Here is a 17,560-nt window from a genome sequence, read left to right as displayed (position 1 = left end):
CATTTGATGGAAAAAAGAGGGTAAGTCGATTGGTGGAGAAAATGGACCTAGAGATGACCCTTAACGTCAAAGATAGAGCAACCACAGAAAATCAGAGCTGCTAGCTTTGTTGTTTTTTCAAGATATTGTTTCTTTGTGTAGCCCTGGCTGTCCTGGAACTCACTCAGTAGTAGACTAGCCTAGCCTTGACTACTCACAGAGATCTGCCTGACTCTGCTTCCCAAGTGCTGGGATTAAATGATTCTAGCTTTTTTTAAAAAAAGAGTTTCTAGCTTATTTTTCTTTAATTTTTTTAAAGTGTGCTAGAGATGGCTTGGGGGTGAAGAGCACTTGCTGCTCTTGCAGAGGACCTGGGTTCAGTCCCTGACACCCACACTGAGTGGCTCACAGCTGCGGGCAAATCCAGCTTCAAGCAGAGTGCTTGCTGCTCTTCCAGAAATCCTGAGTTTGGTTCCCAGCACTAACAACATTAGGTGGCTCATAAATGGCTTAATTCCAGCTCCAGGGGATCCTGCGCCCTCTTCTGGCCACCTGCATATACATGCATACAGACATATTTTTAGACAGAGTCTCACTGTGTAGCCTGACTGTCCTAAAATCCCCTATGTAGACCAGACTGTCCTCAAACCCTAGGAAGATTTGCCTGTCTCTGCCTCCCAAATGATGGGGTTAAAGGCATGCACTATCATGCTAGGCCCATAAGATATATAGATATAGATATACATATACATATATATATATAGATATATAGATATATGATTATTTCTGATTCTATGTGTATGTGCATGCATGAGTGTGTACATGGGCGAGGGTTATGTACAAGCGTCAGTGCCTGTAGAGACACTGAATCTCCTCGAAGCTCTGCACTAGGTGGCCCGTCTTCTATAGGTTTAGTGCTTCAGAACCTGCAGGTCTCACACCAAGATGAAGTGAAATGCTTTTGTTGCTTCTGCTTCTTGGACAACCGCGACTGGTGCCCTCATTCCCTTTCTGTGCCACAGGCTGGAATATCAGCAAGAAAAAGTGCAGGCAAGGTGAAACACCCAGAGCCAGTACCCTACTCCTGCTCCCTCCCCATCTAAAGCCACCACAGGTCTTCGCTTCCAGCCTCACACCTTGTTAGGAAATCAAATGTGACTAACCAGCAAGTGCAGTCTGGCTACAGATCCACACCCTTTCCCATCAGCAGCACCACTTCCAGCCCAGGCACAATACAAGTGACATTTTTTAGCATGCTCAGCAGCTTCCTCGGTAAACAAGTAGGGACACCAGACAGGATCCCCCGACGGCCAGGTGTGCACACCAGACACGATCTCTAGAGAGCCAAGCTCCTCAGCTGGCTAGCTGAGCTACCTAACGGGTAGGTGTGCGGATCTGCAGCCTCAGGATGAAGATGTGAGCGCAAGGGAAGAGGTGGGATGCATACATGCTGCAGGACACAAGGTCCACTGCAGTCTCCGGCAAGCACCAAGTCCTGTCTGAGCACAGCAAGGCTCAGTCCTGCAAACCCCTACAGAGGATACTGTGGCTAAGCTAAGCAGAGCCGCCTGATGGCCGACCCCTCACTCACCTCCTGTTCTGGGACCGTGTTACATGGTTCCATGACAAAATCAGCACAGAAACGTTACTCTGGAATCCAGCACACAGCAATCAGTTTTGAAATGCTGGGCAAGGGGCAAGAGGCAGAATTTCAAATCATCTTCATTGGCTTTATTGACACTGGGGAATTTCACTCAGAATGTCCTCAGGTGGCAAAGGACATGTACATAGCTAGTCAGCAACTGTATTTGGTATAACTTCACATTTTTGGTATACAGAAATAGTTTTATTTTCTTGATGCAGCACAGTAGACGTACAATCAATTATTCCCTAGAGAATGCAATATAAATTATTCACATTAAAAAATTAATGACAGAAAGCTGATATGCGGGAAATATTAAAAACATAGACCTAATTCGAATGTGTTTTGAGCACAGACACAGCTAGCTTTATAAATCTGAATAAATACGACATGGCGCACAGTGGCTCGAGCACAGATGGGCCTGCTCCAGGCGTAGTGAGAACCAACCCACTCTCGGCTTTGGTCGCTGAGGAGCCGATCGAAAGAGTCTCCAGCACTACAGGGCTTCTCGGGCTTTTCCTCCTATTCTCCTTTATAGCGAGGGGGTCTTTTCTCCTTAAAAGCAAGAAGACCTTCCAGTCTGTCTTTCGTTGAGATGGTCTAGGAAAGACAAAACATGAAACACTAACATCTACAAACACACAGTGCATCAAAGCATTAACTACGAAAGCCACCAGCAGGTGCTGGGAAGGCCACTTGTCCTTTGAACAAATTTCCTAAGTATGTGGCAAACTATTTTTAATCCAAATTTTTTTTCCATTTCAAATATGCTTAAAAAGTGAAGTGTTTTGTTTTCAGAGGTAAACCAATGAAAAGCTCAGCATGGAGACCCCTGGGCTCCCTCTACCACCAGCTCCAACAGCCTGCGTCAAAGCACATGGCCGCTATCTCCTCAACAGTCAGTGCGCTTGCATGTTCTGGGAGTCTGACAGAGGCATGACGTCACCTGCTCATCACCACAGTGTACAGAGAGTGACTTAGCTGCCCCAAACATTCTTTGTTCTCCACATACTTGACTCTAGCCTGTCAGCTCTTCCAGGATGTCACTGGACTGTCAGGAATGACTCAGGACCCAGTCCTTTCAAACTGGACCCTTTCACACGGAGCGCCATGAATTCAAGGCTCATTTACACCATTTTCTTGCTTGGCAGGTAGGACAGGCTTGAGTGAAGGACATTTATTTATTTATTTATTTATTCATTCATTCATTCATTCATTCATTCTTTAGAAAGGATCTCACTACATAGTGGAGGCTACCTTCAGAGTCCCAAGGTGTGGCACACCAGCCTTGAACTTTGTTGGATTTGAATCACGTGCACTAAGCCTGACTATGAAGGACAGACATCTTCACTGTTTCTAAATTAGTAACTATGAATAAAGTTTAGCAGCAGGTTCTGGGGCAGAGATGCTTTCACCTTATCTGGGCAAACATCCAAGGACACAGCTGCTGGGCAACATGGTAGAGGGTACTCAAGCTTATCTCAAACTGCCATCCATGCTGGGGCCACAGAACCACTAACACCTGGGCAGCCATGGTCAGTGCCTACTGTCCTGAGGTTTGGTCATTTAACACACACTGCAGTCTTCAGTTTCCAAATGACAGGTACTTCCAGCACAGTCTCATATGGCTGTGTGCCATCTGCCCATCTACTGTGGCAAGGGAACTATTCAGATCTCCTTCTGTTCTTTTATTTATTCATCTACTCAGATCTCTTGTCCTGTCTGTCTGTCTGTCTGTCTGTCTGTCTGTCTAAGGTGTGAGCATTCTTCCTACATGTGCACCTGCAGGCCAGAAGAGGGCATCCATTCCATTACAGATGGCTGTGAGCCACCATGTGGTTGCTGGGAATTGAACTCAGGACCTCTGGAGCAGCAGTCTCTTAACCACTGAGCCATCTCTCCAGTCCCTCTTGTCCATTTTTTTAAAAATGTAATATGAACATATTTATTAGGATGCTCAAGAATGAACAATATTATTTTCACTCTTCATGTGACAGAGAATACATTTGACCCATGTTGAGGGAGGAAAGGGATAGGGCTCCCAAAGTGGGTGTCAAACAGCCCCACAAGAAATCCCCATTCAACGAAGGGCAGAATGTCCCTGAGAGCATTGTCTCTGCTCTGAGTTCCAGCCCCGGGTATTCTTTATTCCAACTATTCTGTCCTTGTCACTCTTCAAGATCCAGGCAGTCAAACTCAGGCCTCCTAGGAGTCTGCAGACCATCCCTTTGAATTGTTACTGCCTTGATACCCTCAGTAGGGAATGGGGTGAGAATATTAGGTTACACATATCAAAAACACAACATTAATAAATGGCACTTGGACGTAGGTTTGACATTATCAGACTTTCTCTTCAAATGACGGTGGGCGTGGGAGGGGCTGCTGAAAGCTCTTCAGTCATGGTAGCATATATGGAGATCTCATATGCAAAGGCGTGAGGGACGAGTGTTACTGTCATCTTGTCCTGCACAGAGGAGTGAGTTTGCAATGGAAGCAGACACTATCCTTGGCTTAGGTGTTTCCCGGTTCTTCCCACTGTTAAATTGTGCCGTTCTGCCTCTCACCTGCCTCAGATATCATTTCGCTTAGAGTAAGTGAAACAGATTAAAAAATGGTAGGAGAGGATGGAGAGATGGGACAGAACAACCCTGTAAGACTATAAAAATACAAAAACCAGATGTAGTACAGTATTTATAATAGAAACTGGCTGAAACACTACATGCTAACAGACGGTATGATAGAGTAGGGTGGGAGCAGACAGGAAGGGCAGAGCCACAGGCCTACACCAGGAGCCTTTCAATAGACTGCTGGATGGACTGGATCTGCTGCTTCAGCTGAGAGCCTTCTTTGATGGTAACAGAACAGGCGATGACAGGTCTGGAGACCCCACAGGCCCATCCTAGAGCCTGCTTGGAGCACACAAATACATAGGGGACATTCTTGTCTTCACACAGCAGTGGGAGGTGCAGGATGATCTCCAAGGGCTCAGCGTCTGCTGCCATCACGATGAACTCAGAGATGCCTCTGTTGAGGGTTTTGGTGGCTTCATTGGCTCCTTTCCGAAGCTGCTTGTAGTTGCATGACTGCTGAACAAGGTCCAGCAGCTTCTTGGTGAGGTGGGCATCTGCGAGGGGATAGGCCTTCAGGTTCACATCAGCCTCTGTCATGGCTGTGGTGCGCCGGCCTCGCCGCGGGTAGTGAACAGCCAAGCTCCTACAGACCGAAAGCGCCGCACGGAAAGACGAGCGGAAGTCCCTCTTGTCCATTCTTAAAGAGGCTTTCACTACCTCTTGTGCAGCCTTCAGAGTTCCTGCTGTGTCTTGGATGTGAGACCTTCAACGGATCTGTGTTTTGGAAAGACTTCCCTTTCAGCACAGCCCTTGTCATCCTTTCAGCAGTGCCAAACCCACCACTCCTCTCTCTGAGGGCTTGGCATTGCCAAACCAGGGCTGACTGTCCTCCCACACCATCTGTACATTCTATAGTTGCTCATTTCACATGCAGCAGCTTCCTGTGCATTTGAAACCTCATTCTGTGCACACTTGCACATACGCAGACGCCCAGTGCTCCATGCTGCTGCCTCCATGCCCACTGTTCTCCACTGAGCGGCTGCTGTCCTTCTGTCCAAGTGTCCACGGCTATACTGTGTGGGCTCCCCAAGTGAGGCCGTGGGTCCACTGACGTGCTCTTTCATCAGCGGCATCACAAAGTCTGGGTACTCTTGGTCTCCCAGCAATATCTTCTGGCCACACGGAGCTATCTGTTCTATAGCTATGAACTCTGAATCAACCTTCCATCCATAAAGTTAGGAGTCAAGATGCTTGCTGCGATTGAATTAAATGCACAGACGTTTTATCTTTGTTTGGAAACAAGGCCCCACTTCACTATGCAGCCCTGGTTGACCTGGAAGTCACACCTGCCTCTGCCTATGAAGTGCTGACATAAAGGTGTGTTCCACCACACACTGCAGGACTCCTCCTGCCCTCCAACACGGACAGCTAATGATGTAGATCATGGTTTCTGCTACCACTGCTTACTAGTTTTCTCCTCTAGAGCCTGTGTATACTTGATTAAATGTTTTGACTACTGAGATACTAGCCATTATTTCACTTGTAGCTGGTGTGCAGGGTCAGTGCGATCTTGCTGTGATCTTGCTGACTTCTGAGCAGGGTTTCCATTGTTGCTGGCGTGCAGGGTTAGTGCGATCTTGCTGACTTCTGAGCAGGGTTTCCACTGCGGATCTTTGGAATTTCCTCAGCTACATCAGCAGTTTCGTTTCTACCTTTCTGACTCTGTCCTCTTGCATTAGCCTGGCTCCTAAGCCGGAGCTGAAAGGAAGTGGGAGGACGCCACCACCTTGACCATGACAGAGAGGGACCACATCAGCACAGGGACTGCTCTGCTCACACTTTATTGAGAGCTTTGATGGTGAATAAGGACTAGAACCTGACAAAGACTTTTGCTTTGGGGGAGGGGTCCATTCATACGATCATACAGTTTTCTTTTTCAGTGAAGACCTTAGGCCCAGAAATAGCCAACAAACCACAAAGACCATCAGCGCATGGCAGGGCACCCCTGCAAAATCTCAGATGTATCCACCTCCAAGGATGGGAATGCACACAGAAACAGAACCCCTTGGAATTATCATTGCCTGACTGTATGGACATGTTACATACCTGAGCATAGCAGGCTTCTTCTATGGCTAGCCCCGTTACTAAGTCGACCTAAGGACAAAAGTGTATTTTAGCAGAATAAGGAAGATTCAATATAATCTCAAACAATCTAAAATAACAGAATCCTTCAATATAGCACAACTGTCCTGAAGTATGTACAACTTGAGACCTCCAACTCTGCTCCTGAAGTCACAGCCTGACTCCACCATCTGAAGTTGACCTCTCTCTGCTTCAGAGGCATGTCTGACAAGGACCTGGCTGCACTACTCCCTACAGAGGAGGGACAGTGAGAGTTAAACAAAGACTTGCACACTCACGTGCACACATGAGCTCCAAGGTTTATAGAACCTGCATTGTCCACTGTTCCTTCAGCCCAGGACCCCTCCTTGTGGTCATGTTCCCAGTGTGACTCACTAACACCTCAGACCAGCCTGGGCTCAGTGCTTCTCCCTGCACAAACTGAGAGGTTCCAGGTAGAGAGGAATACTCAGCAGAGGTGGGTGGCTCTTCTTGAATGACTGATAGAAGAATGATCTGGCTAAGGAGCCTGTTTCCCCAGGGACTGGCTGAGGACCCCACTAAAGCAATGTCAAAGAGAACAAGGCTGCCATGAGCTGCCAGGACATCAGAACTTTGTATCCATGGCCTGAAAGGAATCCCAGCAGCTTCAGTCAATATGACACCAGCTCTATTCCAGAGTGTAGGAAATAACCCAGATGTCTAAGCTGATTCCGAGGAGCAGCCTCCTTCCTGTGCAGCACCAGAAACACTCACCTCCATCCCTTGATTAATCGCTAGTTTGGCCACTCTCATTGCAACAGGCCCCTGAAATTCAAAGTCAAGAAACAAGTCTTAATTAAAACTTATGCAAATTATACAGAATACCTAAGTATAATTCCCATATTCTCAATGTAGGATCCACAGATCTGCTAACAACAACCGAGATGCGAGACAGAAACTGATTTTCTGAGCTTCTTGGACTTTCAGAGTGGCTGTCACTGATCACACTGGACCTTGATGGCAGCAGGAGGAGTGTGCTTTAAAGGTCCAGCAGTCTTCGGTTACTGTCCTTCCACGGGAAGCAGAGGGGAGTGTGGGGAGTCTGCCCGGCTCGGCACCACACTACAGTGGCAGAGCCTGAAGCTCAGGCTGGAGATGAGCTGGGCTGTCAAGTGGGGCCTATGTTGTCACTGATGTATTGGCTACCTCTTCCTGCAGCATGGAGAGCCCACAGGGATCGACCCGGGTGTCTCTCAGCATAGACAGCTAACCGCAGTGATGGTGGGCTGACACAGGTATGTCCCCGTCAGGTATGTCGGGTTAAGGAGGGAAGAACTAAATGCCCTCTCTGAGAAGACAGTGACACTCACATGCTGTGGAAGCTTAGCTGCCATCACTACCCTAGAGACAGTCACACTCTACAAACAAAATGAGGTCTTTGGTCTTGGTTTACATCTATCTACAGGAGGTGAATGTCAATTTGATGTTAGATTTTGTACTGAATGGTCTTTTGAAATTAACACACAATGTAGTAGGGCCAAGGAGAGGGTTCAGTGGGTACCATGCTTACTGGGAGTTCAGATCTTCAACACACATGACGGGCAGGTTGGTGTGGCAGCCACCCTGTAATCCCAGAATTCGGGGAGGCAGAAACAGGCAGAGAGCACCCTGACTGGACCAACGAGCTGTATTCCATAGCTCAGGGCCCGAGAAAGAGACCCCTCCTCAGTATGTAGGTGGAAAACGATGGAGGAAGACACCAACAGCAGGCCTGACCTACATGGGAGTGTGCACATGCGGTCTCCTGACTCAGCGGGAGGCAGGGCCATCCTACATGCTTCAATGGGAGGTAGCAGCCCGTCCATCACTGTCTCTACAGAGATGACTCTGTTAGAGTTTAAGTTGATAAACAAGCTAAAACAACTTGCTAGGAAGTTACGCTGTGTGTGTGTGGTGCTCATGCATGCCATGTGTCTGTCTCCCGTGCAACCCTTGGACTACCTTCAAATCTTATTTTAACAGCTTTACTTGAGGCAGGACAGGGCCACCTCAGCTTGTGAGATGGGCACTACACTATTCCCAAATGTTATGGAGTGATCTCAAATGGACACAGGTGCTCTCACTGGTACCTGAGGTAGAAACTCTCTCGCCAGGTCCAGTGCCTTCCTGTAGGCAGCATCCCCTTCCTGGTTCTGTTCTAACACGTGGCTAATCAAGCCTACAGCTTTGGCTTCTTGACCATCAAGAACTCGTGCAGAGAAGATGAGTTCCTTGGCCAAGGACATCCCGATGGCACGCGGTAATCTCTGTGTCCCTCCTGAAAGGTGGAAGAGAGACAGAGACAATGGCATGTGATGACCTGAAAGAATTCCTTCCAGAAACACCTCTGTGCTTCAAGAAACACTCCAGTGTACTGAGTTACCCAACTGCTAACGCGGAAGCATGTAAGAATGCGTGTCACGGAGTGGTCTGGGCACCTGGACACAGCCAGTCTGGCAAGGATAGGCCCTCCTCCCAGTCACTGGCCTAAGCAGACAGCAGCAGACAAGCAGGGCTACCAGGAATTCACCCACCAGAAACAGTTCCATTGATCTTCCACTCCATACTGGGAGGAATTTCCCAGACTCTGACAAGATCAATTCACAAACTTGAGAGTCCTTGGTGGCGTGTGAACTGTAAGCTAATTCTAACTCAGCAGAAATGAAAGCAGGTATGAGGAAGCTGGCTGTGTCTGTCCTACACCGCTCACTGATCTGCTGGAGATGCTCGCTCACAAACTCGCTTATCCATTTGCTCACTGGCCCTCCTCCTCATTCAGATGTGTCCCCCCACTGAGGAAAACTGCTCTCCAGAGTTGGGATACACACTTGGTCTTAGCTCTGTCAGTCCCCAGGCACTCCTCAGCTCCAAGGGAAGACAACTAACTGCCCAATTTAGGGTAAACACAGGTCAGAGGCTAAAGGTCCATCCATATACCAGTTCACTGCAGTATCTTGTGGGGAAAGGATGGGAAGAGGAGCCAGATGCCCTAGGGTCAATTGCAGGTGCTTGTGAGCTTCCCGAATGAGTGCTGGGAACTGAACCTAGGTCGTCTTCTAGAGCAGTCAGGGCCCTTAACATCGAGTCATCTCTCCAGTTCCAACCAACAACTTTTTAATCCTTAAAAAGCATCCCTAACTTGCAGATTTTAACCTACTGGACACTTGACAACACTAAGAATTTCCCACTGAGGCTGGAGCCAAGCCCTCTGAGATGGTGGGAACCCGTGGGCTCTGGTGAGGTTCTGATCTGTGGTCATGCAGCACTTTTGCTCTGTGGTGCTGACAATGTAGGACAGCCATGACTTCATATGCATGTTCCGAAGATTCTCTTAAATATTTTGCATAGGTTGAGGTTCTGCCTCCAGGGTGCGCAATGACTAATGAGTGATCATTCAGCATGTCCACATGATCTCAGCAGATCTTCAACCTTCCCATTGCACACTTTACTAAATGCAGTTCTGCAGCAAGGCATACATTTTACCATCTTGATTTAACTGCTTCTTGAAGCAAAAAGTCAAAAACAAAAATTTGAGGGCTAATTTTCTCAAGGGTGCACAAAGATGACAAACAGCTTCTATAAGGTCGGAAACCAGATTCTTGCCAGGTTTCTTCTTTGCTATCATCCATACTTTGTGTCTTCCAGTCTCTACATTAGATCAGGGGTCCAAAATTGCTCCTGGAGCCTTGCCATCATGTCTGCAAACATGTAGTGGGCAGAAAGAAGGGGGGAAAGGCAAGAAGAACTCTACTTGTTGGAGACCTTAATTGAGCATCGGTCAACGACATCTACTTGTGACTACTCACTGGTAAGAGCTGGGTCATACAAAGCTACGGAGGCTCAGAAATGAGACTCTCCTTGCTGTGTGTCTCGCAGCATGAGGAATTAAACTGGACCTCTGTTTCTAGGAGAGTGGAAGTTAGTAGACAATCGGCAGTCACAAACTAAATAGGCAAAACAGATTTAATCCTGTCACTAACATTTCATATTTACATGTTATTTGAATAGGATGAAAGTACACTAGAAATGTCAAACCCGGTTTGCAATTTCTGTTATTTAATCTAATGGAAGGCATAAAAAAATCTTAGAAAATAGCCTTCTGAGGGTACGCTACATAAAACAGGCAGAGGTTCAGCAGGCGCGCAGGCAGAGCAAGCTTCTGCCAGAGAAATACAAGGCTGAGTGCAGGAGGCAGCAGACAGATACAGCTTCCCTTAAGAAAGCTCTGACATTCATAATAACATAATAGCATAACATGTAAACAACTGAACATAATTTGGAGCCATCCTGTACGAAACGTCAACTGTAGAAAGCACCAAGCTTGGTCTGGCTTGTTTGTCCTTCATTTCTCCACCCTCATGACTTCACAGAAGAAGAACCCACACTTATCAAAGGGGGACACTTAGCACACAGACTTCAAGCTGAAAGCTACACGGGCCATAGCAAGGAATTTTACCTACAGGATTAGCAGTGACCTTTGGCCCCAGGAGCTCCTTATAAATCCCTTCTCAAATCCCTTCTCTTAAACAGAGAGCTCCACACTGCAGTAAATGCCATTACATGAAACAGATGCTGAGAGCTGTGTCAGAGGCTTTGGGCCAAGCCTTCCCAGTAGACCAGGGCCCACTGCTCACACAAATCACTTTCTCCCCTTTACAATATGTTGACTGGTGTGAACATGCATGTCACAATCACACAGAAACCATAGGAATAGCTAGCCTTCAATGTGATCATTGTTCAGAGTGTTGTAACGCTTTCTACTCCCCCATGCTCTTGGCATGTAAAGCAATGGGGGCAGGGAGGCCACGATCAGAACATATGAGGAGAAAAATCAGCTGGCTAAACCACAGCAGAACATCCTGAACCACACAGGGAGAGCTCTGCCAGGCTCTCACTAATGCCTCATTTAGCAAAAACTAGAATGCTAAAGGACTGGACAGGAAGACACAGGTTAGACATTCAATTATTTTCACAAGGTCAATTAAGCAACCGGCAGCAAATTAGAACACTTGATACAGCTTTACAGTTTTGGAATTAGTTATTAAAAGTCTTTCTACCAGGGCCCTATACACTGTGAGTGGAGACAAGCTGAAGCTTAACTCAGCACAAACAAAATGATGCTTTTTAAATGTCTTGATATGCTTGCTTTCTCTAACAAAAAGAATTTGTTCAGACATCACTGTATGTCTTAACTTCTCTCTCTGTGGTTCTGGGGCTCTAATCCAGATGCTTGTTAACTGTGGTAAGAGCCCTGCCTCAGAGCTACACCCCTAGCCGTAATCAGCCCCATGTCTCTTTAACATTTTAAAGTACATCACTGCAGACCAGTAACAGTCTTCCTTTTAAAAGCTATGGGAAGACAGCCAAAGAGCACTCTGACCAGTTCCAGCCACTACCAGCAGCACAGCCACCCTCTGTACTATGTACAGTCTGCAGGCTGAACTTCAAGGGGGTCTTGGAGCACCCAGAAACCAAATGACTACCTCACAATAGCTGCTTCCCACACAGCCGAGTGGACTCTGCAGGTCTCAAGTAGCAGAGAGCATGCCAGCAGGGTCCCACCATTAACACACCACCCGCTATCAACACACCACCCCCTATCAACACACAACCCACCATCAACACACCACCCGCCATCAACACACCACCCACCATCAACACACCACCCGCCATCAACACACCACCCGCCATCAACACACAACCCACCATCAACACACAACCCACCATCAACACACCACCCCCTATCAACACACAACCCACCATCAACACACCACCCGCCATCAACACACCACCCGCCATCAACACACAACCCACCATCAACACACCACCCGCCATCAACACACAACCCACCATCAACACACCACCCGCCATCAACACACCATCCGCCATCAACACACAACCCACCATCAACACACAACCCACCATCAACACACCACCCCCTATCAACACACAACCCACCATCAACACACCACCCGCCATCAACACACCACCCGCCATCAACACACCACCCGCCATCAACACACAACCCACCATCAACACAACACCCGCTATCAACACACCACCCGCCATCAACACACAACCCACCATCAACACACAACCCACCATCAACACACAACCCACCATCAACACAACACCCGCCATCAACACACCACCCGCCATCAACACACAACCCACCATCAACACAACACCCGCCATCAACACACCACCCGCCATCAACACACAACCCACCATCAACACACAACCCACCATCAACACACCACCCCCTATCAACACACAACCCACCATCAACACACCACCCGCCATCAACACACAACCCACCATCAACACAACACCCGCCATCAACACACAACCCACCATCAACACACCACCCCCTATCAACACACAACCCACCATCAACACACCACCCGCCATCAACACACAACCCACCATCAACACAACACCCGCCATCAACACACAACCCACCATCAACACAACACCTGCCATCAACACACAACCCACCATCAACACACAACCCACCATCAACACAACACCCGCCATCAACACACCATCCTCCATCAACACACAACCCACCATCAACACAACACCCGCCATCAACACACCATCCTCCATCAACACATCACCCACCATCAACACACCGTATGCCATCAACACACCACCCGCCATCAACACACCATCCACACCATCAACACACCATCCTCTATCAACACCGTCCACCAGCAACACACTGTCAGCAACACGTCATCCGCCATCAACATGCCATCCAAAGTGATTCTCTGGAGAGCAGCAACCCAGAGAAGAGGCTGCGGGAAAGAGGGAGTAACTGAACCACATGGTACCAGCTAGATCACTCAAGCAGCCCATGCCACCATACACTCTGTGACCATGTCTACTCTCCCGTGTGACACTCCTCCATTTCACTCCCTAGTCATAGAAACAACATGTTACAGATGATCACACACACCAAAGGCTGGGTCTCTTTCTGTGATAACTAACTATTCTACCTAAAAGAACAGGTGTTTTGTGTGTGTGTAACATGACAGAGTTGTCCTGCTAGAGGAATACACACTTAAAGGAGCCCCCGAGAGAGATACTCAGTGCTGGAAATGCAGCTTTCAACTGACAGTGAGGACCACAGTTGACCCCCAGCATGAGCTGTCACATAGTCAGGCCACTCCATGAGCTGTGTGTGTGTGTGTGTGTGTACATGCACCTATGTAAGTGGACATACAGAGGCCAGATAATCCTCTGGAGCTGGAGTTACAGGTAACTGTAACTCCTCTGAAAGAACAGCAAGCTGTCACTCTTAACCTCTGAGCCATGTCTCCACTGCCACCCCCCAACACACACACACACACACACACACACACACACACACACACACACACACACTTCTTACATCTCAAATGTTGAAAACCAATTATGCAACAGTATTTCCAAACTCAGCTTGGTGGTGACAGTGTCTTCACTAAGTTCTTTACCAAGAAAAGGTTTCCTCATCGCTATAACCGGATGAGGGGGCTGTGGCAGTCAGCGAGCCTGCATTGCAAAGGACTCCGTTAATCAAAACAATGGCTTTCATCTCACAGGTTCTGCAGGTCCGGAGCCCAGGAGGCCTTTGCTGTAGGCTTCCCCTGCCTCTGCCTAACATTCTGTCCTGCAGCAGTGAGCCAAGTGAGAGTGCTGACTCCTGGCATGGCGTGACTCAATGGAGTGATTCAACAGAGACAAGACATGGAGGGGAGGCCAAAGTCTTAACCTCTCTGAGGGGTGTCAACTCGGAGTGAACTGCAGTGGCAGATCGTCCGCGGGAACAGTACAGACCATGCAACACACCCTGTGTATCACTTCCTACCCCTTTCTCTAGAAAGTCTTCCGAGCACCTCCCAGAAGTTTACAATCATCTCCATCCTTCGCAGGCTGAGGAGAGGGAAACAGAGCATGCTCGGGAGTCATTTTTAAAAACAACAAAGAAGAAGGACCGGGGAGAGAGTAGTATAGAAGACGCTGCTGTCGGACAGCTCTTACAGAAGACGCACATGGTAGCTGCCCATGACAACAAGGAGTAAGGGATGAGGTGCACACACATGAAGAGCAGGGGCTTTCACTCAGTGAGGGGCCTGAGGGTTTAAGAAGACACAGTGGAGCACCCCTGGTAGCAGACACGTACTTTGCCTCCAACCCAACTACTACACACTTCCTTCTCACATATGTGGGGCGTTGCCACCGACCAGCAAAATATTATTGAAAAAGAAGAACATGGAAAAACATTTAATGTTTCCAAAATACAACCAAACAATGACTCAGAGATGAAGACATGAAAAGTTTTATTTTTCCTAACAAAACTAGGTCACACGGTGAAAACCGCAAGATTCTAGTACAGCAGGATTGTCATGAACACACAACCAGCATCCACTGAGAGCTGCCAACACACCACAGCATAACACAATATCTGCAAGACTGCCAGGAGACCACACTGTTAATATGTTATGAGTGAAACTGGCAACCTGGGCTCACAAAGCTGCAGTGACCAAACCATGCATGCACACACACCAAACACATATCACACACACACACACACCAAACACACACATCACTCACACATATACACACACACACACACACACACAGGCTGACCAGCTCACCTGCCTTCCCTCACCAGCAGAGGCCAGAGCCTCACAACTGCCTGCCCTATTCTCTTTTGATGGACAAAGGTTCTGTGAGTCTAATGAAAAGAGAACATGAAGTTGGCTGTGTCATCTGGAGCCAGCAGTGACAGCGGCAGAAAGCCTTGAGAGAACAGCAGTGCTCAGCTCAGCCAGCAAGGGCTGCTGCAGGGAAGAAGAGGAGTCGCCTGTAACTCCTGGGGGTGGGGGTGGGGTGGGGGAGTGACCTGGTTCCCACTCACTCTGCAATGGATACATCTCCCACTGTCTGTGGGTTTAGGGCCTGGCCATTGTTACAGCATCTCTATGAACTCTGAGGTTGTGTGCGTGGGACCTGCCCAAGTGGAATTGCCCACTGCTTTGTGTTTTTTAAAGACAGAAAAACAAACAGCAAAATGAGCAAATTTAAGCAAGTAAGATGCTCGAGAGTCCACTGAGAAAAGCAGTGAGAATTACTGGTCACTGGGGAACCCACTGGCACTCTGCAACTGCTTTACATTAAGAAAGGATAAACACTCTCTGGGGGCATAGCCCGGCACGATGAGGCTACTCTAAGTTATCGGAAAAAAATTATTTTTGTAAACCATAACCAACTACTGGTCAGTTTTTAAAAACTCTGAGTCACAGCTCAAGAAAAACAGAAAAGCAGACAAATAACATAAAAACAAGATATACCACAAAATGTCTCAGTCTTCGTCCAAACCAGCAACAAGAACCACGCACAGCACAACCCAGTGTCAGCTTACTGTGCCTACCCTTCAGGCAGCACTGCTAAAAGGAAGCCATCACTGCTTGCTCATGGCGCTGTACCCCACCCCCAATCCACGGTTTCCCTTTCTGAGGTTCAGTTCCCCAAGATGTGTGCAGTTTAGTGGAAAAACTCAGAAGTAGTTCATGGATTTACACTGCTGCAGCTTGGGGACAACTCCTGCTCCGTGCTGCCCTGCTTAGGACACGACCTCCTCTTCTTCAGTGTGCTTGAGATGGGAACACTACTGCCCCACGGCAGCTGGGGACGGTCTACACCGCTGACAGTGTTCCCCTGCACCTGGTTTCTTCCATCAGTGCCTCTACAGGTATGTACCCAGAGGGAAGGCAGAGGACAGGACTGACCTGCTGTTTCACACATACGCTGGGGATCTGAGAAGGCAGCCTCGCCAAGGGGCAAGAGGTGTATTAGCAGTACCATTACTGTATACTGGTCAAAGTTGTCATAATAAAATGTCGGGGAATCCCACAGCACTGCCCACTCACAGCCTTCCTTCTTAGAGACCGCTCATAAATAGACAGTTAGTTGAGCCTTAACACCCATTTTGGGGGCAGATTTTGCACTGTGATATTTCAAACTATTTTAAAGTACAGTTGCAAGTTAACCTGTCTAATGCTGACACACTTTGATGCTAGCCGTATCTCACAGCCAGGTCCTCTACTACACTGCCGAATATATGAGTGACAAGCCTACAGACAGAGCAGTACCATCCCTGTCACAGTACCAGCCTGTCCTCAGAGTGCTATACCCCCTGCGGGTGGGCGTGCACTGCCCAGGAGGACACTAAGGGGACTACTGGGACACAGCTGACACTGTCATTGCTTCCATGTGAGAACATGACTATCTGCTACCACTGTGACACATACAGCTGAGGGGGCAGCGATGGATTTACAGAGTGTGTGTGTGTGTGTGTGTGTGTGTGTGTGATTGGCCCACACTGTCAGTATTTTAAACAAACCCTCACACTGACGGTAAACTTACAATGTATGTAAACTGTCAATACCTGCAGGGAACTTAGGTCATAACTAATTCCTCTCTATTCTCTTCAAAGTCTGTGGGAAAAAAACCTAGTTGAAAAGGCGTTAGGGGGTGTGTGAATCAGTGTGGGCAGACCGCCCTCAAGAGGAAGAAGTAAAGCCAACAGAGACAGCACAGGACACACGTTTAAGCCAGGACACAGCAAGCTGGGGTTCCAAACTCCAGCCCCTCCCTAGCCTTGTTGGGTGGCTCCCACTGTGGAGATGAGCGCTTGCTTTTTATCTAAGAAGAGGAAAAGCCGGAAGAAAGCAAAAAATATTACAGTTGCCTGGTCAAAGGATGAAAGAAAAATCACATGATAATCTCAAAAGATGCAGAGGGCTTTCCAAAAAGTTCACTTTCCCTTCACAATAAAAGCCTTGAAGAAAACAGGAAAAGAAGGACCATTCCCCTACCACAATAAAAGCTATGTATAACCAACCTAGAGCCAGTGCTACACTGAAAGGGGAACCAAGGATGAGACAAAGGTGACTATTGTCTCCGATTACACACAGGATACTTAGTGGACCAGAGCAATAAGCAAGAGAAAGAAACAGGAGGGACCTGAAGGGGAAAGGAACAGTCATAGTATCCCCATTTGGGATGACACAATCTTACACAAGACCATAGGAGCACCAGGGAACTCTTTTATCTGGTGAGCACATTCAGTGAAATGGCAAGAGGCAAAGCCGGCCTAAAGAAATCATTAGTCTTTCTGCATCTGGGACAAACAAGGTGAGAAAGCATCCCGTTGATAACAGCTCAGGAATGAATGAGT

General features: G+C 47.9%; 1 protein-coding gene and 1 pseudogene across 5 annotated transcripts in view; both read right to left on the bottom strand.

Moving 5' to 3' along the window:
• Positions 1 to 1,688: 1,688 nt before the first annotated feature.
• Auh (AU RNA binding methylglutaconyl-CoA hydratase) overlaps positions 1,689 to 17,560 on the bottom strand; it is a 96,018-nt gene continuing 80,146 nt past the window's right edge. For all 5 annotated transcript variants that reach the window (XM_075969629.1, XM_075969626.1, XM_075969627.1 and 2 more), the window contains 4 exons: positions 8,424 to 8,611; positions 7,069 to 7,119; positions 6,298 to 6,345; positions 1,689 to 2,221 (listed from right to left, as the gene is read on the bottom strand). In XM_075969629.1, coding sequence (XP_075825744.1) covers positions 2,144 to 2,221; positions 6,298 to 6,345; positions 7,069 to 7,119; positions 8,424 to 8,611 — 365 coding nt within the window. In that variant the 3' untranslated portion in view covers positions 1,689 to 2,143. The remainder of the gene's footprint in view (positions 2,222 to 6,297; positions 6,346 to 7,068; positions 7,120 to 8,423; positions 8,612 to 17,560) is intronic.
• Positions 2,234 to 5,345, bottom strand: LOC142848084 (NHP2-like protein 1 pseudogene; annotated as a pseudogene).

This window comes from Microtus pennsylvanicus, chromosome 4 (assembly GCF_037038515.1).
Source record: "Microtus pennsylvanicus isolate mMicPen1 chromosome 4, mMicPen1.hap1, whole genome shotgun sequence".
NCBI lineage: Eukaryota > Metazoa > Chordata > Mammalia > Rodentia > Cricetidae > Microtus > Microtus pennsylvanicus.
Note: the sequence above shows the minus strand (reverse complement) of the source record. Positions and strands in the feature narration are given on the sequence as shown.